Source organism: Lycorma delicatula, chromosome 1 (genome assembly GCF_047948215.1).
Source record: "Lycorma delicatula isolate Av1 chromosome 1, ASM4794821v1, whole genome shotgun sequence".
NCBI classification, from domain to species: Eukaryota; Metazoa; Arthropoda; class Insecta; order Hemiptera; family Fulgoridae; genus Lycorma; species Lycorma delicatula.
The window spans coordinates 207123869-207148828 of record NC_134455.1 but is presented as its reverse complement, the minus strand read 5'-3'; the positions used below and the strand labels follow the sequence as shown (position 1 = coordinate 207148828).

The 24960-nt window shown below is 27.2% G+C and overlaps 1 protein-coding gene across 5 annotated transcripts in view; it reads right to left on the bottom strand.

Moving 5' to 3' along the window:
* Rbcn-3A (rabconnectin-3 alpha) overlaps positions 1 to 24960 on the bottom strand; it is a 518724-nt gene that overhangs the window by 27093 nt on the left and 466671 nt on the right. For 4 of the 5 annotated variants that reach the window (XM_075371055.1, XM_075371085.1, XM_075371071.1 and 1 more), the window contains 2 exons: positions 23821 to 23907; positions 1216 to 1276 (listed from right to left, as the gene is read on the bottom strand). In XM_075371055.1, the coding sequence (XP_075227170.1) occupies positions 1216 to 1276; positions 23821 to 23907 (148 nt within the window). The remainder of the gene's footprint in view (positions 1 to 1215; positions 1277 to 23820; positions 23908 to 24960) is intronic. The other variant, XM_075371080.1, reaches the window with a different exon arrangement.

Genomic DNA, 24960 nt, shown 5'->3' with positions numbered 1-24960 from the left:
TTCTTTAGAATTTCCAGAAGATAACATTAGTGAGAATCATGACTTACACTCTACACTATTGTAAACTGTGTGCATGATGCGTGCCGAAAATGTTGACAACTACTCACAATGATCACAGAATGACATCTGCATGGTTTTTTCTTGATAACTTTAATTATGAGGGAGACAAATTTTTTTGCATATCATCACTGGTGACAAAACAACAATCCAAGCAGTGATGTCATTCAAATTCTCCTTAACCAAAAAATTCAAAAAAGCCCAGTCTCAAAATAAAATCATGACAACTGTATTCTGGAAACAAAAGGGTGTGCTTTTGATTGATTTCATGGTATCTGGAATATCTACCACAAGTCTATGGTAAAACACTTAACTGCATCGTGTCATTCAAAACTGACATGGAATGCTGAGATCAGGAATTGTGATCTTCTTCAAAATAATGCATGTCCACACATGGCTATAAGCACAACAAAAATAATTCAAAAATTCAGGTAGGAGATTTTTGATCATCCTTTTACAGTCCTAATCTCACACCCAACGATTACCATCTTATTCAAACATCTCAAAAATTGGCTTGCATTTCAATGATTCGAGAAAAGTGAAGAGTTGAAAATCAAAGTGTAAAAGTGGCTATAATCTCAGGTGGTAGAATTCTATGCAGTGGGTTTGAAGGTTGAAATCCTAGTGAAGGCAGTTTTATGTGGATTTGAATACTAGATCATGGATAATGGTGTTCTTTGGTGGTTGGGTTTCAATTAACCACACATCTCAGGAATGGTCGACCTGAGACTGTACGAGACTACACTTCATATACATTCATACATATCATTCTCATTCATCCTCTGTAGTAATACCTCTGTAGGCTAAACAGAAAAAGAAAACAGGTTTGAAGAAGCTTGTTTCACAATATCAAAAATGTTTAGAAGGAAAAATAAAATAAATATGTAAGTATTTGAAACCATTAATAAAATTTTAATTTTTTCAACTGTTTTCATTTTGTTACCGATCAGCCCTTACTTACAAACAGTACCTCATGTATATACTCGTATATATTACTGTAACCCATGTCAACCAAAATAAAAACTCATTGGAAAATAGTTAGAAGCTAATGCGCTTACAAATACAGGAATAAAGAAAGAGAAAACCACCACTGTGGCTACTCTGTTTATTTGTTCAAACACAAAATGAATTTAAAATAAAAACCTGCTAAACACTTACAAAGAGGTAACAATGGATGTGCACTGATCCGACGAATACCATCCACTCTATGTTTTAGTACCTGTACCAAATAACACAAATTATGAAGTATCCTTATTTATGAAATAGTTCTTAATTTAAGGAAAAGAGCAAAATCAAAATAACAGTTAAATAATGAAACTATAAATTACACTACTTTTTTTTAAATAAAAAAAGTAAAATTTTCAAGATCATAAACAATTATAAAGATTTAAAAATCGGATGGATATCATAAATAAATTGGATAACATATGTTTGCGACTACACAATAACTATGTTTAAGTCTGCATGTGTCAGAACGTAACATAAACATACTGTAAACATACACTGTAATGTATAACCTTTTATTTAATTTAAATAAATAAAACTAAATAAAGTAAGATCTAAAATATGCATATACTGTAATGATTAAAATAAATTACTTCCTAATAGCAAAAAAAAAAAAAAAAACTAGAATTACTTTCAAAACAAAACTTTTATTGTACTAATATTTTTTTTTGTTTTAATATTAACATAAGTAGTAAAGATTACTACTATTAACCTTTATAAGTAATTTTTTGTAACTTCCAATCTAAAAACATTGGATAATATAAAAAAAGATAATCATTTTTATTACATCTATTCAGTAATCTATTGTATCATTGTTTTTATTACAATGTAAATAATTAAATTTTTATAAAAGTTTCTTGCCAGTACCATGAAACACAAAGCTGAAAAAATAATAGAAAGAAAAAACTTACAAAACAATCCAATTTGATAATTTTTAATAAGAACTGAACCTTGATAATTTATAACAGAACTTTCTTAATATAAAGTATGTAAAATACTTTCCAGTTTTTCAACTGAATCCAAAAACGAGGAGATTCTTAATTTTATTTTTGCATTTTTTTATATTTAAGTTTTAAGTCTTACTTTTTAACGAGTGCACTTGGTTTTAATTCTTTTTTAATTTAGTTAGTAAGTTTTTCTCTAATGATTAATAGTAATTTCTTTCAAACAAATTAAGCAAAAGATTTTTTAAACAAAAATTGAACAGGGTCATATAGAAGATTGTAAATATTTTATACATTTTTTTAATCAACATAACTGCTAATTATTGGATTGATATTTAGAAAATCATAACTAAGTTTATTCATATGAAACTTCGATAAAATTGTTTAGAAAACTTGGAGTAAAAATTCTTCTTTTCATGTTTGATAACAGTCTCTTGATGCTACTTTTCTGCTCTTTTCTTATTTTTATCAAAGTGCAGGTATCTTTTATCTAATATCTGTAATAATCCTTTCTTAAAAAACAAACTTAAAGATTACACTATAAAGAAAAGAAATAGTTAAAATTTAAACACAATTTTACCTAATGAAGTCAATGCCAGATTAAATATTTGTAATAATTTATTTTTAATCGGGTAGAGTTAAAAAAGTCAGCATTTAAAAAAATTTCCAAAGTAATAAATCGGTTGTTACGGTTTCCTTTTGAAACCAATATGGTTTTCATTTGAAACAGTGTTTCCTTTTTAGAGTGTTTTTTTGACATGGGTTTACTTCTTTAAAATTATTTTTGCAGAAAAGCATTAAATATTTTTTACAAATCAGCAAGGCATATTCATGAATTCAATATAAATATTAATAACAAATTATAACTTTTATTTATTCATATATATTACTCTGGGTAAAAATGTTCTTATATACAATAACTGCAATTTTAATATATATATGATGTGTAAACTATCAGGTTCTGGTATATTATAAAACAAAAAGATTGTTAAAGTCTTGGTTTAACATAAATTCACCAGGAATGATTGATAATTTATAAAGTATAATATACATCCTATACTACCCTACTAAAGGGCATTTGTATGTGTGTCTGTCCCCCTTAGCAGGCACTGGAATGTACAGATCACTAGCGGAATATCCGGATTCATTAGTACATGTTTCGTGGTGGTCAGGTGTATACTTGTTATATCATTATATATTTATTATTTACTTGTAATATATATTTATTTCTTTAATCCAATATATATTAAAAATAATTTTTTTTATTTATGTGATTGTTTTTCTTCATAAAATAATGAACTATAACCAAAAAGTTGGCCAAAGTCCATACATTTGGCTGTACTCACAGGTTGTGTGGAAAACAGTTACAATTATTTTGTAAAATTTTAGTGAATTTTATAACTAAAATTATGCATTTTTACACGATTACGATAAATAAATCAGTTTTCAAAAATTGAATCTCCTTTTACGTCCCAAAGAACAGAGTGAAGCGATTTTATATATATATAAAAATTGATAATCTTATTTATATATATATGTACATTATTAGTAATGAATGCATAAAAACATTCTTTGTAACAACTGACACAATGCAGTAGTCTATATAAACTTAAAAAATTCTATAATGTAATCAATAAGCATGCAAATAAGTGAAATATATTTTACATACTTACTTGTAAATAAATTCACTAGTGACAATACTACTTACAGAAAGTAGTATTGTCACTAGTGATTAAAGAATCAATTAATTCAAATTAATATCCGACACTAGTTTCAACTAATCATATGAAATTTCAACTTGGAGAAAAAATTGTGAAAGAAAATAAAAAAATCCTCAAAAGAGCTACACTCCTCCTCAATTTTACTATTAAAATCCATCCATCATCAGAGAGTGGATGATTTCTCTGAAAGTGATTCATTTTCTATAACATCCAAATAATAAACTTGAGTGTAAATAAAAAAATTATATATCTTAATTAATCTTTTTTCAAATAGTCCAATAAAAACACCAGCTTGAATAAAGATCTGCACATAAAAGTTGGTACTTTGGTTAATTTAGACTTTAATAAGGTTTAAGGTTTCTATTTTGTAATTTAATGATTGTTGTCCATGTTTATAGTTCCTGATAAAATTTGGCAAAATAAGAAAATTAAACCAATGAAGACAACACACACAATAAGTAAAATAGAAATTTGTAATAATGATTTTATGGTAATTTTTAAAACTATTATCTGGCCCATTTAAAAAAAGACGCATTGATTTGTAATCAGGAAATCAGGAATGTTTAGGAACAGTGTTGATCTTAGTGACTAATATTTTCTTTTTGGAAAGCTTAAAATATTATTAGTGAAAAATTGATAAAGCTGTAAATGGATAACCATGAAAGATTGCTTTTTTCAGAATCTGGGGTTTATATATTTTTAGATAAAATCTAAAACATTTCTGAGTTATCTGGTAACAAAAGGTTGAATTTTCTGGTAGTACGTTATTGTTAATGAAGAAACTCACAGTCTTCATTAAGGAAACTGATGAAGATGATATTTTGCAACATTATGATGTTTCAAGAACTGTTGGGGATGGTTTTTGAATTATGAAATAATTAAAAAACAATTTAAAAAATTTACAATTAACAATTAGTAAAAGGTAAATTTCTGTAAAATTGACCTTTTACTGTATATTAGTGTATAGACTGATCGAAATAACTCATTTAGAGGAGAAAAAAAATTGTTACCTAAACCTTTGCAAGTGGAAATGGTAAAGGGGTTTATACTAAACGTAAAAAAAATAAATGCATGAGTGAGGGTGGTGGATGGTTGATTTGGGGGGTTAAAAAAGGGCGAAAAATGGTATTGCAATTTCTGTTGAAAGTTGACATCAAAAAAATTTGTGCTTATTTAAAACCCAGAAAGGTATACTTTCACAAAGTTTCATCAAAATTAAATTATTTTTGCGGAAATGAAAAATAAAAAACTAAAAAAAAAATAATTTTTTGCATTTTTCTCAAAAATTTTGAGATGTTAAAAAGTGACCTCTATTTTTATATAAAAAGTGATCTCTACATTTTTATATGATCCACAACTTTTGTATTGGAAACATTTTTTTTCAAACCTCCAAATCACCCCTCCACCACATCCGCTCATGCATTTAATTTTTTTACATTTCTTATAAACCTCTTTACCATTTCTTCCACTTATAAAAGTCCAGGTAACAATTTTTTTTCTCCAAGTGTAATTTGGTTGGACTAGAATATAAACAAGTCATTTCCATCTGATAAGAGAGTTAAAAGAAATAAGGTGAGGCCAGAAATACTCTTCACGTATGAAGTTTAATAAGTAGCTGATAAAAGAGGCTGAATATGAATCTAAAATTTTGTCTCACAAGGACTTCACAAATTTTGCATTGAAGCAGACCAGACATTTGTTAGCTAAAAATAATTATACAGCAAAGAATAGAATATATTAGTGTATTAAGTCTAAAAAATTTTCAGATTTTGCTTGAAAATTTCTGTTTTCCCATAGAGATAACCATTGATGAAACAAAACATACTCAAGTTGCAAGGTATAATCCTAATCCTACAAAAAAATTATCCAAACTACCCGTGTGTGGAATGTTTGGAAAACTGATTTTTCAAGTGAATGTTATTTTTTTAACTGTCTCATAAAATATTATTTTAACAATAACATTTTAATAAAAGCGATATAGGAATTTTTATTTGTATATAACTTTAAACATAATTCTTTATCAATATTGTAGAATATAGGGTCAAATTATGTTACATCACGAAGTACAAATTTTTTTTGAATGTGTATGTCAGTAATGTACTGAACAAAACCACTCAAATCAACTTGAAAGTTTGTCTATTGTTGAACCTAAGAAACTGCTCACCGAGTTATCTCAACTATCTTTGGTTCATTGCATAAAAATTTTGTCATTGGCCTTACCTATTACTTGTAATAATGCATCCTTAGTGTTTATCGACACTAAGTTGAATTATCATTAACTAAATAATATAATGAAAATCATATTGACAACTAAAACTAAAATTCTGGATCATATACACTGATGAACCATTCATAGATATCTCTCTCTTTTTCTCTTCACACTTCTCAAATGCCTGAATTCTTTTTCGTAACTGGAAAATATTTTCATTTGGTTCTTTAGTACCTTATTTGTGATTTAGCATTATATCACATGCAATACAACGTACTGTGTACAATGCATTGTCACACTTCTGACATTTTTTGTGATAAATATATGCAGGGCTATAATAGCAATGGGTAGATAAAATATCATTTGCATTTCATTCGTAAATAAATTGTAAAATCAGTTTAAACAAGATAAGCAGACACTTTTTTAATTTCACACCAGAATAAGTGATTTTACAACTTTTTTCAAAATTCATTACGAACTTATAATAATCAGAAAATAATAAGTGAGTATATATTATTTAAGAAGTAATTATGATTTACTGGTAGTCAGATAATGGATGCTTAATTGCACATCTTAGGCAGTGTTTTTGTTAAATATAGTAGTTTACTCTTCTCCTTAATTTTACACCATATAATGTGAAATTATCAAGGTTGCAGTAAAATGTATATTACAAACTGAATATGTAAATGTTTAGTTAAATGTTTTTCCTATATATATATATATATATATATATATATATAGGAACAGAATCATTTTATTAAATAACTGAATAGATTTTTAGTAATTTATGGTAATTATAATTACAAATATAAACTTCTCTTTGTGCAGAATGACACTGGCAATTAAATTCTGAAGACATAAAAATATTGATTTAAACATAACAATTATAAAATAAAAATAATTTAATTTTTAAAATAAAAAAAAAAAAAACACAATATGATAAATACACAAAATCTGAACAATATTTAACAGTTTCCAATGAATAATAAAAACATTTAAAATGAATTGATGATCTGTGTTTGATGCACGGCTATATACATAAAGCAAGTGAATTCAATTATGATGGGATGAAAAAGTAGGCTAGCTACAAGAATGAAAAAAAAAGCAAAAACAAGTTTAATAAATATGCACATTACTACTATATACAAAATCAAAACTGAAAAAAATACCTGAAAAACCAACTTTAAGAATTAAAGTAGAAAAAAGTTAAAAAGCTGTTATCTCTTCATAAAATGAAGATGTTATACAGTAAACAAATGTAAAATTGGAATAATCAGTATTTATTTATGCTTGTCATCTATTAATATAAGTAGTACTCAACTTCAGGTGATTGGGATATCTACAGAAAGTTTACATTATAAAAGAGCTATTCTCTTTTTTTCATTTAAAGAAACTGTAAATAAAGTTACCAAACTATTTGTTATTCAGAATTATCATGCCTCAATTTTTTATCTTCCCAGAGCTTCCTATCAGTTACTTGTAAAAGCATTAACTCTAAAGCATTTTTGTAATAATACAAACATTTTATAGCAACATGTTTATTTCTGTATAACTATGATTCTTTATGATGAGGGAAAAATTTCTTTGATTGTTACATAAACTTTATTTCAATAAATCCTAATGATGCATATGAGTAAAAATAAAAATTGAGAAATGATGATGAGTAAAAAATGAATATATATATTTCAGATACAATAATAGTGATGATTATTATGACATTATACACTAAGACGAGGAAAATTTTTTAAGTGTTAATTTATAATGATAAAATTATAAAGTGTTAATGTATGACAGAATAACAGTGGCATCTACAATATAAAAAGAAACAAGGTTCAAAATGAATGTGTACCAAGAAATTTAGAGTAGAAAATATTAATAATTTCCATTTTTGAAATGAAGTTTTATATATATATATATATTAAAAAAAAATCATTCTAAACAATACTTATAGTATCTCACGAAAATTATTTTTAAAATTCTTGTTTAACAAAAAAATGTATGAATAAATGTTTATAAAATAAGACATAGTATTAATTTCACTGTACAACTAATTAAATATACAAAAATAAAACTATAAAAGCATAGTGCATAAGCATACAATGCGTTACTAATTTCAACACTAGTCTAAAATCTGTGATATCAATTCCAGAAAGAATTTGCAAAAAAAAATTCTAAAAATAAACATGCAGAGATTGATTAAATTTTTATGATGTGTCAAAAAAAAAATGGAGGGAACAAATTGTAACAATGTTAGAAAGGCTAATGCCTCCGCTGGTTAGTAATCCTGGCCTTTGTCAGTTAGCCAAGTGGTGTTTTGTACATACCGCAAACTGAACTAAAGATGCTTTTTACCACATGTTAATACTGTTCTGTGATTCTGCTATAAATTCAAGATTAGAACAATAAGCCAGTGAGAAATTTAACATGAAATTAGAAAAAAATGACCACTGAGGCTTCCCTTTGAAGCCACTGCTAACAAAGAAAAAGTTGAACCTAATATTTGGAAAAAATTGTGATAAAGAAAGCTGGAATGTTAGAAAGATTAGAAGCCACCTGGACACATATATGCATTCTGGAAAAAATTAAGAAAATTTTGATTAACAGTTTGTTGGATTGCACAATAAATCCAGGCAACATAATTGGAATACCATCAAAGTCAAGTAATCATTATTAATATTTTGAATATGCATCGCTTTGACAACACTTCTGCCCACATGGATTCAAAGTATAAGAAATTTAGAGACCGACTAATGAAGGTCATCCTGCGACCTAGTTACCAGATTTAACTCCTAGCGAATTTTTAATTTTCCTAAGTTAAATTTACATTCAAACGGTGGTGTTTTGATGTGGATTAGGAAAACTACAGAACAGCACAAACATTCAGTAATAAAAATGCAAGTAGGATTGGTTTTGATACATACAGGTCTATCCACTCAGGAGATTGACTTATGAAGGTCAATAACCTTCTTGATTTGTGGTGGCAAAAAAATGGAACTTATACTGTCTCAAACAGTATATTTTTCAACACCCTGTAGTTTCTATTTTTTACTTCAGTTTCATTTTTATAATAACAAAGTAGTAATGAAAATATGAAAAGTTGTATCACTTCACTAAATTCAGATTTGCAAAATTTATTCTATTATTAACAATCACAAAAAAAATTATCAATTGTACATTTGTAAACAAAATTTCACAATTCTATCTTATACTGATATCTCTAACTACTGAATTGTTCTATCTATAACTGAGTAAGAGTAATGTGAAAGTTTAATTTGAATTGATTTACATTCAATGATATTGATTTTTACTTTCTTGTACAAAGTAAAGGAATTATTGTGATTGTGAAAAATTTCGATTTTCAGATTTCAACAAAAATATCCATTTTAACTAGTTTCGGAGTGACGTCTGTATGTACGATTTATCTGGCATAACTCAAAAACAATTATCCATAGGATGTTGAAATTTTGGATTTAGAACTGTTGTAACATCTAGTTGTCACCTCCCCTTTGGATTGCAATTATCTGGACCAAAAGTGCCCAAAATAAAAAAATAAAAATTTGGACTTTTTCTTAACTGTAGTAATAAGCCCTCATTGAGAGCTTTTTAACAATGCATCATAACTGGTACTTATTTTAATTGATTCCAGAGTTATAGCGAAATAAAATTTTAATTAATGAAATATCTGGTTCTTACAAGGGGAAGGCATATCGGCTCGAATCCTACTTAATCTCCTTTTTTTCAACTTTTTTAATTTAAATACATTGATTTATTAACAATTGTTAACCTCTGATTGTAAAAAAACTTTTACAATAAATAATAACAATAAAAAAAGAAAAAATATCAGAAGTTATTAATGAAATAAAATTTTATGTAATTTTCATTTTAAAAAAATGTGTATATGTAATTTAATAGGCGTAAAAGGAAGTCATGTAGTGTCCACATCAGGTTTGGTGAAATATCAGATTATTTAATATTAATTAAAAATTATAATTTAGAATCGTATTATTTTTTTAAAAATTTAAATATATTTATTTATTAATAATTATTAATCTCTGATTGCAAAAAAAATTTACAATAAATAATAATTAAATAATAACAATAAAAATAAAATATGAAAAAAATCAGAAATTAATAGTGAAATAAAATTTTACGTATTTCTCATTTAAAAAAAATGTGTATATGTAATTTAATAGGTAAACAAGGAAGTCATGTGGTATCCACATTAGATCTTTACTTAAATTGGGCAATTGCTCAAAATATCTTCTTCAAATGGTAATTTTCATATTTTTTAAAATATGCAAGTAAAAAATTATGAATATGAAGAGAGTAACATTACATGTAAATTTATTTGTAATGGTAAAATGAGGTAATGTCAAAATGAAGCCTCTATAGTTTTCTGCCTATATTTTAAATTCTTTTCTCTACATCTCTGATTATCAGCCCCAACAAATATATATAAAACATTTGTTTTTGAATTTATTTCTTTTCATCTATATCATTTACTGAAAGTGCGAGGGACACCTAAAGGAAAGACCGCTGAGAAATTTCTCTCCTTATAGATGGCGAACCTGAATCACTCATGGCCACGCTAGTAATGTAAACACTGCATTGTTGTCTGTAACTTGCACATTGTAATATCTTTGATTACATGTGAATTATTACGTTATAAAATGAGCAGGAAAATCAATGTTGCAGCTGACTGTGAAATACATGGAATCATATGTTTTTTACACCATCAAAACGTTAAGCCGGCTTAAATTCATAGGCAGTTGGTTGCTGTGTATGGTGATAATGTAATGAATGAAAAAAACGTCTGAAATGGTGTGAAAGGTTTAGAAATAACAGAATTAATGTGCATGATGAAGAACGTTCAAGGAGGCCCTCAATAATCACCAAGGACTTGATGAAATCAGAAAAGATCGACGCTCAACGATTTATGACCTGGCCCTTCTTTATCCTGATGTTTCAAGAGCTGTTATTGGTCACATTGTTCATGACCATTTGGGCTTCAGAAATGTGTGTGGATGTTGGGTGCCGCACGTCTTAACCGAACATCACAAAAAATCCGAATGGGATCTGCTTTGAACTTTTGATGCGCTACACAGAAAAAGGTTATGAGTTCCTTAATTCAACTGTTACCGGCGATGAAACATGGATTTCGTATTACACGCCAGAGAAAATGGCAGTCAAGTGAATGGCATCATCCTCAATCACCAACCAGACCAACAAAGGTCAAGCCACAGCCATTTGGGCGAAAACTGATGGCCACAGTCTTTTGAGATTGGTTTGGCATACTGCTGATTGATTTCATGCCACGTGAAATGACTATAAATGCAGAAGCCTACTGCAAAACCTAAATTACGGCATGCCATTCAAAATTGGCAACGTGGGCGGCTGATCGACAGCATCGTCCTGCTGCATGATAATGCCCATCCACATGTTGCAGGTCCAACACGTGATTTACTGTGAACACTTGGAAGAGAAATTTACCATCATCCAACAAATAGTCTGGACTTAGCTCCTTCTGATTACCACTTGTTTGGGAAATTGAAAGAATTTTTGAGTAGTAAGTAATTTGCGGGTAATGATGAAATTAAAAATGCTGTTGATCAGTGGCTAAATGGAATGCGACAGAGGAGCACGGCAAGGGTATATTGAAGCTGCTGTATTGCTATGATAAATGTCTTAATTCATATGGTAATTATACAGAGAAGTAGTATAAGGTATCTAGTTGACGAGAAATAAAAGATATTAATAAAGTTTTCAGAATAAATTTTTTTACAATGAAGCGATCTTTAGAGATAACCTATCATAAATAAATTCATAAAATACAGACATAATTATTCATCTTACATACTCAAAAGGATGGACAGTATTCAATAAATGTAGGTATTCACAGTGATCATTTAATGATAAGAAGTGCATAAAATATTTCATGGTTTAATACAAAGATATATTAATTTTCTATCATTTTAATTACTAATATAATTTTTCTATGCACAGAAAAATCCAATTAAATAATAATTAACAAATAAAATTCAGGCCAATCATTCTCCAGAAAGTATGTATTCATTTTAAAATATTTTACTTTAAAAAATGTACCTGCTACAGAATTAATGAAAAAATGAGAGAAATACACAAATATTTTCCAGAATAGAGTAAAATCATTGTTAAAATAAAAAAAATTAAACTATGATGTAGCTTTTGGTTATTTATGTCTCATATCTTCAATATAGCTAAACAGGATTGTATTACAGTATAAGAGACATCTAAAATAGTAAAAACATATACAACTTCAATAATAATATGTCAAACCTTAAAATGGCTAATATTCCATAAATTTTTATAGTGCTTATTTGAATTGCCATAAATTTCTTCATCAAAATATATATTTTATAGTTTTAGTTATTTTATAACAAGCAGGAGAAAAGTATATCACATTGGCAATAATACATATCTTATATATCTATATAATGACCAGCACAAAGTGAAAATTTGTCAATACAAAATCTTGTTTACCAAAACTCGGAAACAAGAATAGTAAAAAAAAATTGTAATTAACATTACATATTTGTAAGTTAAAAATTTTTAAATACTATTGCTCTATACAATATTTGAGAACATGGTGCATAAATACTTTAAAAAAATTACACAATAAACAAAAAATATAGTCAAAAAATACTACAATGATGTACAACAATTACAACAGTCATAATATTTAAGAAACAACTTCCTTCAACATTTAAATAGTTAGTAAAATAAAGCTACTAAACAAGTTCAGACTACTCAAGTTAATGAAAAAAAGAAACAAAAATATTACCTCTAATCAGAGTACACTAAAATAAAAGATAATTAATAAAATTCTACTAGTTTTGTGTGTAATAGATAAAAATAAAATACAGTGAAATTAAAACATAGTTACATCGATTTATGACCATATATCAAAATTAATTATTAATCAAATAATGATAATACTGCTCACCGGCTTTAGAAGATGTTTGCTCCGATCAATAACAAACTGACAAAATCGAGGGTCATGTGACCCAGGGAAGTTTAATCCTTTCATCTGATACAGCAGCAAGTGCAAGCACACAAATAAAATACACACACACATGTAACATACCAGGAGCATATATATAATATGTACATGTACGTAGCAAAAATAATTAACACACAATTAATATTACATTCCTAACGTAGGGTGAAATAACAGCAAATAATTCTCTTTTTCACAGATGTTATTTTAAAAGTTCTGCAAAAACTGAAGCATTTGTTTATTACAGTGTAAATACAGATATTGCAAATATGAGTATAAAACAGTATGACATATCACATCTTTATAGTGCATTTAATTCTCAAAAAGAACTTTTTTTAAATAAGTATAAGTATAAATAAGTTCACAAACCTCAAATAACTTATGTTATTTCTCAAAAAAAAAGTTAAAAAAAGAAATAAGCTTTCATAAATTTTTATGAAATGGTCAATATAAAAAATGAGGATTGAATTCAGGATTAAAATAAGTAAAAAAACAATTAAATTGGTAAAACAGTAAAAATATTTGTAGTGTTATTTTTGTGAAATAAAAAACTAGGAAATGGAATAGCAAAAAAGAATTAAGTATGAAATCACAAAAAGATACATACTACAAATCAAGTATCAGATACTGATGACTAAATGAGATAACTTTATCACTTCTGAACTTTTTGTGATTCTGATGTTTTGTTGAAAATGCCATACAATTACTTTTAAAACCATTCTGGTGGACTGTTTATCTGCCATTTGTTCATAGCAACAAGAATGAGAAAGAATTATACCTGGAATCTACTAGTATGACAGAGTACAAGCACACAAAAGTTATAATTAACTTATAAAAGACAGAAAGTAAGCTATAGAAATTGATCTACAAAATATTGTAATAATTTAATAACATTAATTGTAGCAGATACAATGAAAAAAAATTAATATTAAAATTTTTACTGCTGTGCAGTGGATTAGAAGTTAAGCAAAATATTAGCAATCGTTTTATCAAACATTTTTATTGTGCTGAATAGGGGCCGGATTCATTACTCCACTTCAGCATATAAATGCTCTCAGCAGCTCTATTATAATCAAAACATTAACTAAATTGTTCATCTTTATTTACTGATTTCACAAATCTAACAGAGTCTTTCCTTTTGGTTTTACCAGAAGTAACATAGAATGCTTGGTTTATGAACAACCAAACCAGTGTTCAAGTTTTAAACATTCTGCCACAACACTCTTTCCTTTAATTCATCTTAAACCTTTTTATTTTACACTATATCAACCCACCTAATTTTCAAAATTCTTTGGAACATCACAAATCAAAAGTACTATTCTTTTGTTTTGTGGTTTTCTTGTTGTCCAAGCTTTCCAGTATATTCTTAATTTCCTTTGACAACATAAATAGTTTTATATTTGACAACATAAATATATATATATATATATATAATAGACATCTTCTAGTAACTTCTAATCTACCACAAAAGTTCTTGCATGTGCTAAGCTGATCTTTAATTTTACCTACATTTTCATCCTACGTAATTTACTATTTAAAAAGTGAAATTCTTCTACTTCTGATATAATGCATACCTTCTTAACCTAATATTATAGCTTTGTATCTCTTTTCAGTAACATTTTATTATTTTTGTTTTATTCTTATTTATTCTCAAACTAAATTTCAGTTCTATAAATGTGCTCACTCCAATCAGAATTGCTTCTGGTTCATTTCTGGGTCAAATTAAAAGAAGAATAAAATCTTAATATCACCAATTTCTTTCCTTGGATTGTTGGTCTGTTTATAAAATTCTCAATCAATTCACTTGCATAGTTTATTTTTTTATATGTGAAGAAAATCAATGAAGACAGGTTAACTCTTGTGTCACTCCTTTCCAAAATGGAGTTTGCCTTTCTTCATCTTTTATTACTATTCAATTCCTGTACAAGTAGCAAGGTCTCTTTATCTCCTAAATCAATATCTCTTGTGTAGGTATTTCTTTTAATAGAATACCCACTGCTATATAAATTTTGGATATCCAATGGTAAATAAATGTATATATTTCTTTATTCATTATTATGGCTACTCCTGCGGTCCGGTAAAAACATTCAGTTTTTTCTTCTATTTCAACTAATAAATTCCTACTACATCTATCTAGCCCTAACCTATCCATTTCTAGTTTTAAATTATGTAGCATACTATTCTTAGATAAGCTTCTTGGATTTCATGACCTGACTGAAATAACTTTATAGTTTTTATACTTTGTAACGACTTCTTCATGAGCAATCTCCAACCTAAGGTCTAATCAGGGATTGATCACATTTTTATTTCTTTTAATTTTAATGAATATGGTAGATGTACAAGTAAGATGTAATCACTAATTTAAATTGATTTATTACACTTTTATTATAGAATCAAAGCTGCTTTTATGCACTATATACTCCTAATAAACATTTTTAATTCCTAAAAATTTGTAGGATTCTGTAGAGTCTAAAAGTTGTGTCTAGGCAATTCTAAAAAACCATCACTTATGAGCCTTAATAAAGTGGTACCAAAAAAAAACAAAACAGTTTTTAGCAGGATTTTAACTAGACCACTGAAATATGATATTTTAATCTGAGTAATGGGTTAATTGAAATAAGGTTCAGCTAATCTCCAGGAAATCTCTTTCATTTAGAAAGTGAAACAATGTGAAACCCTGATGGATTACCATTTAGGTAATAAATCAGTTTAATTATATAATACGCATTTAATAGCAATTTACAAAGCAATTGTTATTTATTAACATGGATGTCATTTGCAACATACAGTATTATACTCATTAATATTTAAGTGTATAATATAAAAAATACTTAAGTTCCTTGTATAATGAACCTGCAGAAGCAAAATAAGATAAAAAAGGTAATGCTGAAAATATATTCACCTTCACCTTGATGGAAAGAAATTTAATGTTAAATAAAGCACAAAATGTATTAAAAATTAGTAATAATAATGTTAATAATAAAATAATTATGTAACACAAACTTGCATTGATTAATAGCATTTTTCCATGTTAAGTAATAGTTTAATTGTTAATATTAACTTCACTATTATAAAGCAGTCATACTGTGAAGTGATAAGTGAAGAAAACAAGCCAATGGTGCAATAAATTAGCTGCAGTATTGACAAAAGACAAACACAGTTATTAGTGAAATGAAAGAAAGAGAAATAAGAAAGTGAAGAAACATAGCAACAATTGACACAATAATAAACATAAATAATGAACTATTTACCATAAAATATCAGACATTGAAAACAGGAAGATATAATGCAATAATTAACTTTTTAAAGTAATATTCTAAAAAGAGAAAAAATTAAAAATCTATCAATTATTATATACAATGTGAATATTACTTTTTAAAGAAATATGCCAATCAGCTACAACATTGGTATCATTTTAGGATTTGATAATATTAGTATTTTGGAGCATTTATAACACAGGTGTTTTGAAGCTTCTTAAATGAAAGGAGATATGATGGTATATGTGTTATAACACATACCTTGTATATTTTTAGGAGGAAGGAGTACATTAATTTGCTGTCTTACAGTGTTTACATTAGTCTTTTTTGTGGCTCTGGGGCACATAAAGGTTGAGATATACAAGTGGCAGCACTGAGTTGCACTCTCTGAGAGTAATGATGTTTCTGGGATGGGAAGGTTGATATTTGTTAAAACAGCTATGGTTTTTTCAAGAATGTCTTGTATAAGGTTACCTTTGATTATAGAACTAAAATATATATAAATAAATGATGAATCAAGCAAAATTTCTTAATGGTTATGAAAATATTTAATCACATTTGAATAACCTATATAACACTATATCAGACTTAAACAAAAAAATTTTTAAATATATTTTCACTCATCTTCTGTTACATTTTAATGTTAAACAGAATAAAGATAAGTGTATTTGCAATTTTATATAACATGCGTAAAAGAAATCAGGTTTTAGAGTAAACAAATAAATAATAATAAAAACAGTGTACATTCTGAACAATTATGTTGGTTTGCATAACTGTTAATAATTCTTAATTGTATCATCCTTTCCTCAAGAAATCTACATTTTGATATAAAATTAACCAAGTGAAAATTTCTTTGAATATTATTTCACTAACTCTCAGGATAAAAAGTAAGAAGACATACAAGGTATGATAAAAAAATAAAGAGAATTTTAATTTTTATCAAAAAGAATTTACTTATTCTTCTATGATGATATTGATCACTTTAAATTAGTTCTCCAGAGATGCGACATACTACACCAGTATTCTTTTAATCCTCAAAACATTTGTGGAAAGTATTTTTCCACAAAAAAATACTGTAGCCTAAGTTACTGTATATTGTAGCCTAAGTTCACTCAAAGGATTTTTCCTTTATTTCATCTATCATCACAAATCACTTTTCTTTTAATCTCTTTTCATTGATAACAAGAAAAGGTTGCAGGTTACCATGTATAGTGAATATGGAAGCTGTGGCGTCAATATGGTGTTATTTTTGGCTAAATAATCATTAATTAACAATGAAGTGTGAGCTGGAGTGTATCCTAGTACAAAATGCAAGAATTTTTGCCCACATTTGTAATCGTTTTCTTTGGATTGTCTCACATTAGAGTGTAAAACTACTATATAGTACTGTTTATTGACCATATAACCTTGTGAAGAGAATTTATAAGACAATGTCATTGCAACTGAAAAAAAAGGAGAACCTTAACATTCACTTAAACTTGGTGGGCTTTTATGGTTTAGTTTCATTCTTCAGACAGCCTTCATTGGAATGATTAGATTTTTGTTTAAATACCATAACCACACATCTAATTTTGTCACCTACTGTAGCAGGTTTGACTAATTCTGAGTCTCCAGTGATGTCAGCAAACAATTGTTCTTTGATATGGCTTTTGTTGAAAATTCAACAATTTTGGAAGCAAATAATGCTGCTACTCATTTCATATCTAAAATGCCAATTAAAATTATTTCATACAAGCGTTAAGAGATTCTCACCTCTTCAGCAACTTCTCTAATACTGATTCAATGATTATTGATCACAATGCCCTTTATTCTGTTGAGAATTTCATCACATGTAGATTTGTAAGAATGTCCAATTCTTTTGTTGTCTTCCATCTTCATGGCCATCTTGAAACAATTTGTATCGCTTGTAAATCCTTGGTGTCAAGATAAAATCCTTGCCAAAAAACTTCTGTACATCTTCACCACTACTGCTCCACTTTTAATATAAAATTTAATGCATATTCTTTGTTGCGTCATTTTCAAACAAAATAAATTTGCAACTTTTAATAAACATATCCTAACTGCTGGGCTACCAAATTTTAATTATGTGTCTGATATGGCCAAAATATTTACATACATTACAGACAGTGCTGCCATCATGTGGGGAAGAACTCATTGAAAAGACAGAGAGCAGAATTAAAAAATTCTCGTTATTTTTTTATCATACCTATGAAAAAAAGGTTTCAGATTTAATTTAATTATAACTGATCTAAAACCAAAAACACATGTTTATATTTGACCAGAAAAAATTTCTTCATTTTTTCAAACATAACCTTTTATAGAAAATTAACTATGATATTTTATATAGAAAGCAGACAAATTAGATAATAAAAAGCAGATATCACAAAGTATGTGTGTGTACAATTCATTTCTTCAGTAGTGATTTGCATAATGAAGGGAGAAAGCAGAAGAGTGCACTCCAATACCATAAAATTTTTATATAGCTGCACATGTATCAGATACATATGTAGGGTTTTATACATATATAAAACCCTACAATGTGTATTATATTATAGGTATATACTTCTTTTATCTAGGTTTAGTTTTTTTTTGTAGTCACAAAATATAATCAGAAGCTAATAACAATATTTTCTTATTGCAAATTAAATTAATTCAGTTAACAATCATAAATAAAGAAATGATTAAGTATTTGCTTAATGAGTAATCTAGGTCCCAAACTTAACCAATGTATTTGTTACATTTCACTGTAATTTTGTATATCTTTAATGTGTCCTATAAATATCCATTGTTAGGGAAATATTTAATATGAACATAGCAGAAAATAAATCATTAACTTGTAGAATATATGTTTTAAAAGGTTTTTCAACCATACAGTTTAATTTTGAAAGTTGCTATATAACAATAAATTAAAATTTTGGTGATTTTCTTCTAATATTACTGAAGCAAATGGTACCACTGCAAATATTTGAAACGTGTATTTAGAGAGTTAACTATTTACTTTTGACTTTCAAGGTTCATCAATGTTATTATTATTAATCGATTCAGAAGAAGAAAAATATTTAATATAGTAATAATGTAACTAATACAGAAAATGTATTTTGTTAGTTAATGCAAAAACTTACATTCTGTACCAGCAGCTTATTAATCAAATATCCTTTACAGTACCATTGACAAACTAAATTCTATACAATTAACATCATAACAAAAATAATTAAAATGAAACACAGTAATATAAAAAAGAGAAATAATTATACTAGTCAATGTAACTGTAACCTTAAAACAGGACCATATGAGTTGATTTGAAATTGCAACAAATATATCGAACATTAACTACTTACAAATGTTTACCACTTTTGTGCAAAGAGGGTCAAATCTTTTGTGAAGATGTGCTTAAAGCCTAAGAAAAGTGTAACAAAAAATCACAACTCAATATCAATTCACATTGAAGTGAAGTTCAAATGGTATAATTTAACTTAATGTAAGCTAAAGGTGTAATTTTAGCAAAGGAGCTAGAGAAACCACTGTTTTCAGAACAATAGGAATGAACAGTTGCTTGTTGATAGAAAAATTTAAAAAATACATTAGAAACAAATCGGCTTGTTTTTGAGATGAAGAATCTCACGTCTACAATGTACAGAGAAATTTTAAAGAACAAGTGAAAAAAGTTTCTAGTTGATTATGAAACAATTTATTACATACTAAATGAGATTTATAACTTGCTGGACTTGCATACAAGCAAATATACATATAGACATAAAGTAAATATTAATCTGGTAATTGTACAGTTTATCATAATAATAAAATCCCAAAATCAATTTATTACTGAAAAGAACACTTTTTAAACTAGAATATAGCAAAAACACAGAAGAATAAGAAATAATTTAGTCTATGATACTTTTTAAAGTTATAATTAAAACCTATTATGGTTAAGATAAGATTATACTCTCGAGACAACAGTACTTAATATAGAATACAGAACTGTAGAAGTTAAAAAAATATCATACAAATTTAAATATATTAAATACAAAATTATCAAATCTACTTATTTATAAAAAATGGTAGTTATGACAAAAAAAAAAATCCAAACCGACAGAGGCAACTAAAGAAAACTCCTATATGCAATTTTATCTTTTTTTTCATAATTCAGAAAAATGTAATGTAAGAGTAAGAAGAGATTTGGAATACTTTAATATAAATGTGTAATATTTTTGTTATACTTATAATATAATTGTCTATAATACTATCTCTGCAGTGGTAAATACTAAATAAGATATTACTACTGAATATATAATTATTTATAATTGCATACAGAGCTATTTATCTAACAATAAATACACGAATCCCATAACCAAATTTTATTTAATAAATTCACGAGTCAATAAATAACACATTCTGAATTATTTTCAGTCAAGTTATCAACCCAGGAAAATTATCTTATATAAGTAATTGGTGAACCTAAATTATATATAAAAACTCAGTAACCACATACAGAGTGAAAAGTAACAATACTGATTTATTATAAAATATTATTATAATTCATAATTTAGCAGGAATAAAAAAAAGAAGACAAAAAAAATGAAAAAATTCTACTTTCAAATGACACAGTATCAAGGTGAATCGATGACATGGCTGTCGATGTTCAGATAATTCAGCAAATGAGTTCAAGTGAATTTTTTAATATTGAATTTGATTAATAAGGAAAACATTTTCATTTATGTTGTGTGAGATATGGATGCAAGAGGGGCAGATCAATCAAAGAAAATATGTTTTTTTCCAAATCAGTACCTGGTCATGCAACAGGACAATGTCTTGATGTTTTTTATGAAGCTATTAAAACCTACACCATAGATTGGAAAAAATGCATTGCAGTATGTAGCGATAGTGCAAAGGTGATAACAGGAAAGAACAGGGGATTTCTGAAAAAAAATAAAAGATCATCTTACACTAAGGGCGGAATGAATGCACTGCTTCCTTAACAGATGTGCTCTTGCTACAAAAAATATGCTGGAAAATCAAAAACAAATTTTTTGTGGTGCTGTAAAAATGGTTAATTTTATTAAAAGTCGAACATTACAGAACAGGCTGTTTGCTAAACTATGCGATTAAATGGGAAAAAAGAAAAAATCCTCTTCTTTTCCACACAGAAGTCAGATGGTCATCGCAGGGGAAAATTTTAACCTGGTTATTGGAATTGTAAGATGAATTAATAATATTTTTCCACCATAAATAAATACCATTCTCAATGTTTTTAAAGAATAATAAATATATGTTGCTGTTGGCTTACTTAGCTAATGTATTTTCGCATTTAAACAATTTGAATGTGAATTTACAAAGTGCGATAAAAACATTTTATTAAGGATAGACAAAGCTCATGCTTTCATTAAGAAGTTTGATATCTGGATTATCACCTTCAAAGCAAAAATTTTTATGTTTCCATTCACTTCCAATCATATTGAGAAAAATTTGGATGAAGACACTATTATTCTCCACAGTTTGGATAGTATAAAGATGCATCTGGTTGAGTTAAAAATTCAGCTGGTGTAGTATTTCCCGAAAGATAAAAATTATTTCTCAAAGAGATGGGTATTTTCCCATTTAGTGAAAACATTGATACAGCTAAGTTACCAGTTGATATTCATGACCAGGTCAATGAAATTTCTGATGATAAAATGTTACAACTACAATTCACATCTGAAGATTTAGATTCATTGGCTTGCTCATTGAAGTCAATATTGAGATCTATTCACAGATGCACTGAAAATATTAATCTCTTTCACCATGTCTTATCTCTATGAAAAGGGTTTTTTGTCTAAGGTTGCACTAAAAACTAAATATAGGAATTGTCTTTTATCATTTGAAAACAATTGGATTCGTGTGTTTCTAATATAGAACCACACATGAAAAAACCTTTAAATGAAAATCAAATGCAACCATCTCATTAAATTATTTTCTTTACATGTCTAATTACAAATGTAAGTAAAATGTTTATAATGATTTTTTCTCATAAAATGATTTCATTATTCTTTTTGTGTATATAGTAGTAGGCTAATTTTGTGACCCCTGGGTTGAGAAACGCTGCTCTAGAAATATGAAAAATATTTTGATGAAGAAAAATGCTATTTTGTATGAGCATCATATTGAACATTAATACCTAATAAAATCAGTGTACAAAAAATGCCATGGTAAAAACAAGATTTTTTGAAAATGTATTCTAGTTAATTCTTCAAGGCAAACCAGTTACAACACTATCACACAAACAGTAGTGGTACTAATGCACTAAGGGAAATTGTTTGGTATCTGGGCTTCATACTGCAGTAAAAAGTACATCTTTAAACCACTATTATTTTTAATATTAACATTTATTCTAATTGTCTCTAACACAGATCCACCAAAATAAATACTGTCTGTTAAAGGCGTATTAATAGTTTGGCTAGACAACAAACTGGTAGGTCTTCATTAAGGATAACTATCAATGAGTTATAACATTAAAAAAAAGAAATAAAAAAACTATAAAAACAGAGAACTATACAATATTCATTTTCAATAATAGGTATTAAAAAATTCTCTTTAATTATTTTTTGTTACTTGTCAACAACAAAGAAACAAGCTTAGCTTCAAATAATTTGCATTAAATTTCATGACAATTTCACTTTTATTTGCTTAACTGGTACTAATAAAGACTACACTGTGTCAATTATCATCAGTTTAAGTCATCAATGCATTAGAGCAGAGCATGTGAGTGAACTGAAAAGGGATCATTAAAATTAAAAGAAAAAAAGACAAATGTGGATTGTTCTTTATGTTTTGAAGATATGCACAACAAGCAATTTTCTATCACAGTCAAATGAACTTTGTACAAACCCTTGCATTTAGAATTATTTCACCGTGTACTTAATTAAAGACAAGGACATTACCAAAGATATTTCTTTTTCTTTTTATTCAAGTGATGCACTCCTATGGCTCATGTACTTTAATAGCAAGTGTAACCTTATATAAACTGCCTTAAACTTCAGTGTTCTAGGTAGTTTTTAGAAAACAGGTAAAATACAAATAAAAGGAAGGTGTAATAACTGTCAATAAATTTTGAAAAAAATAAAATTCATAAATTAAAAATTATTCAATTATCTTTATGTTTATAATAATGAAAATAAAGCAGGGGTAACTAATTCATGTCCTAAAAGTAAGAAAATAAATATAAAAAAATTATGCACTTCAACACTGTTACAGGATAGAAAATTCAACACATTTATTAAATTTCATTCAATTTAATTTTTTTTTTAAATTTGATATAAAAAAAATTGCATTTATATTTATAAAATATTTTTACAAATAATGCTTGACTGAAAATAAATCAGGTATACAAAACAAGATAACCTAACAAGTAAAGATAAATAGTATCTGAGAAGGCATATAGCAAAAAACTTTAGTTACAAATAATACAATTCACAAAACCAAAAAAACACTTACAAACAGACCACTACAGAATGACAGAATACAAAAAAAAAACAAAAAAGAAAAGACATGACAGTAAATAACAGAGTGCCATCACAATGGCGCAGATGTTGCCTGCAACAATTAATAATTATCTTACCGAAGGATTTTTGTTAACCCTGACCCCCTTTCCGCTGCTAACTGCAACCCCGCTTGCAACTGAGTCCCCCCCAGTCGAGGGACTTCTCTGGAACAATTACAACAAGACGTCACAGTCACACAAACAAGTTGAGACGAATCACACATTACACCATGTCACAAGTAAGTTATCACAGCAGCTCACCGCATTATCTTGTTATTACTAACATTACTTGTACAATCTACTTCTACTAACAGTAACTACTGTTACAGTTAAAAAATTAGTTAAAAGCTACAAAAGAAATTTAGTGAACAGAACTACAAAATAAATGGTTTAAGTACAAAAAAAAAAATAAATCTAACTATTGGTTAAATTCAATTTGTAGTACAAGTTACAAGTATAACCTTATCAACATTACAGAAAAATACTGAACAATTAAAGAAAATTTAGTGCTTGATTATGCATTTCAACCTCGTTGCTTAACTCCCAAAGCTATTCAACAAATTGACATTAAACAATCTGCTGTGCTTTTAATGCAATTATGAAAAAAATTAAAATCTAAAATGCAACAACAACAATAATAATAAAGTAAACTTATGAATAATAATAATAATAATAATAATAATAATAATAATAATTATTATTATTATTATTTTGTTACTTTTATGATATAAGAAAAACTACAGAAAATTATTGTACTATTTAAAAAATTTAATCTAAAACTGCTGTGAATGATTTAAATGAAAATATGTTCTAATGCAGTTGTTTTGAAGATTAGAGTTTCTTTTCAGTACTGAACTTTGAGAAACATAGGTATCAATTCAGTTGCATTCAACCATCACCAAGTAATAATATAAATATATCATCTACCTCTGAAATTGATTTTTAGATTATTTTAGTAATTTCTCGATTAGCTTTTTTTAAATTACTTTGGAAGATATTTAGCAAATTCAATTGTTTAATTTTTAAAGGAAGCATATACTGTACCACAATTTAGGGTCAAAAAATACAATGTCTTCAGAAAAATAACGTTAAAGTACAATGATTAAATCTGTCCAATAATTTAATTACTGATTGTCTAATACTATATATACTACTGTCATATTATCAATCACGTGACCAAAATTTCCACTCATTTTATAAAACAGCACATGGACTTTG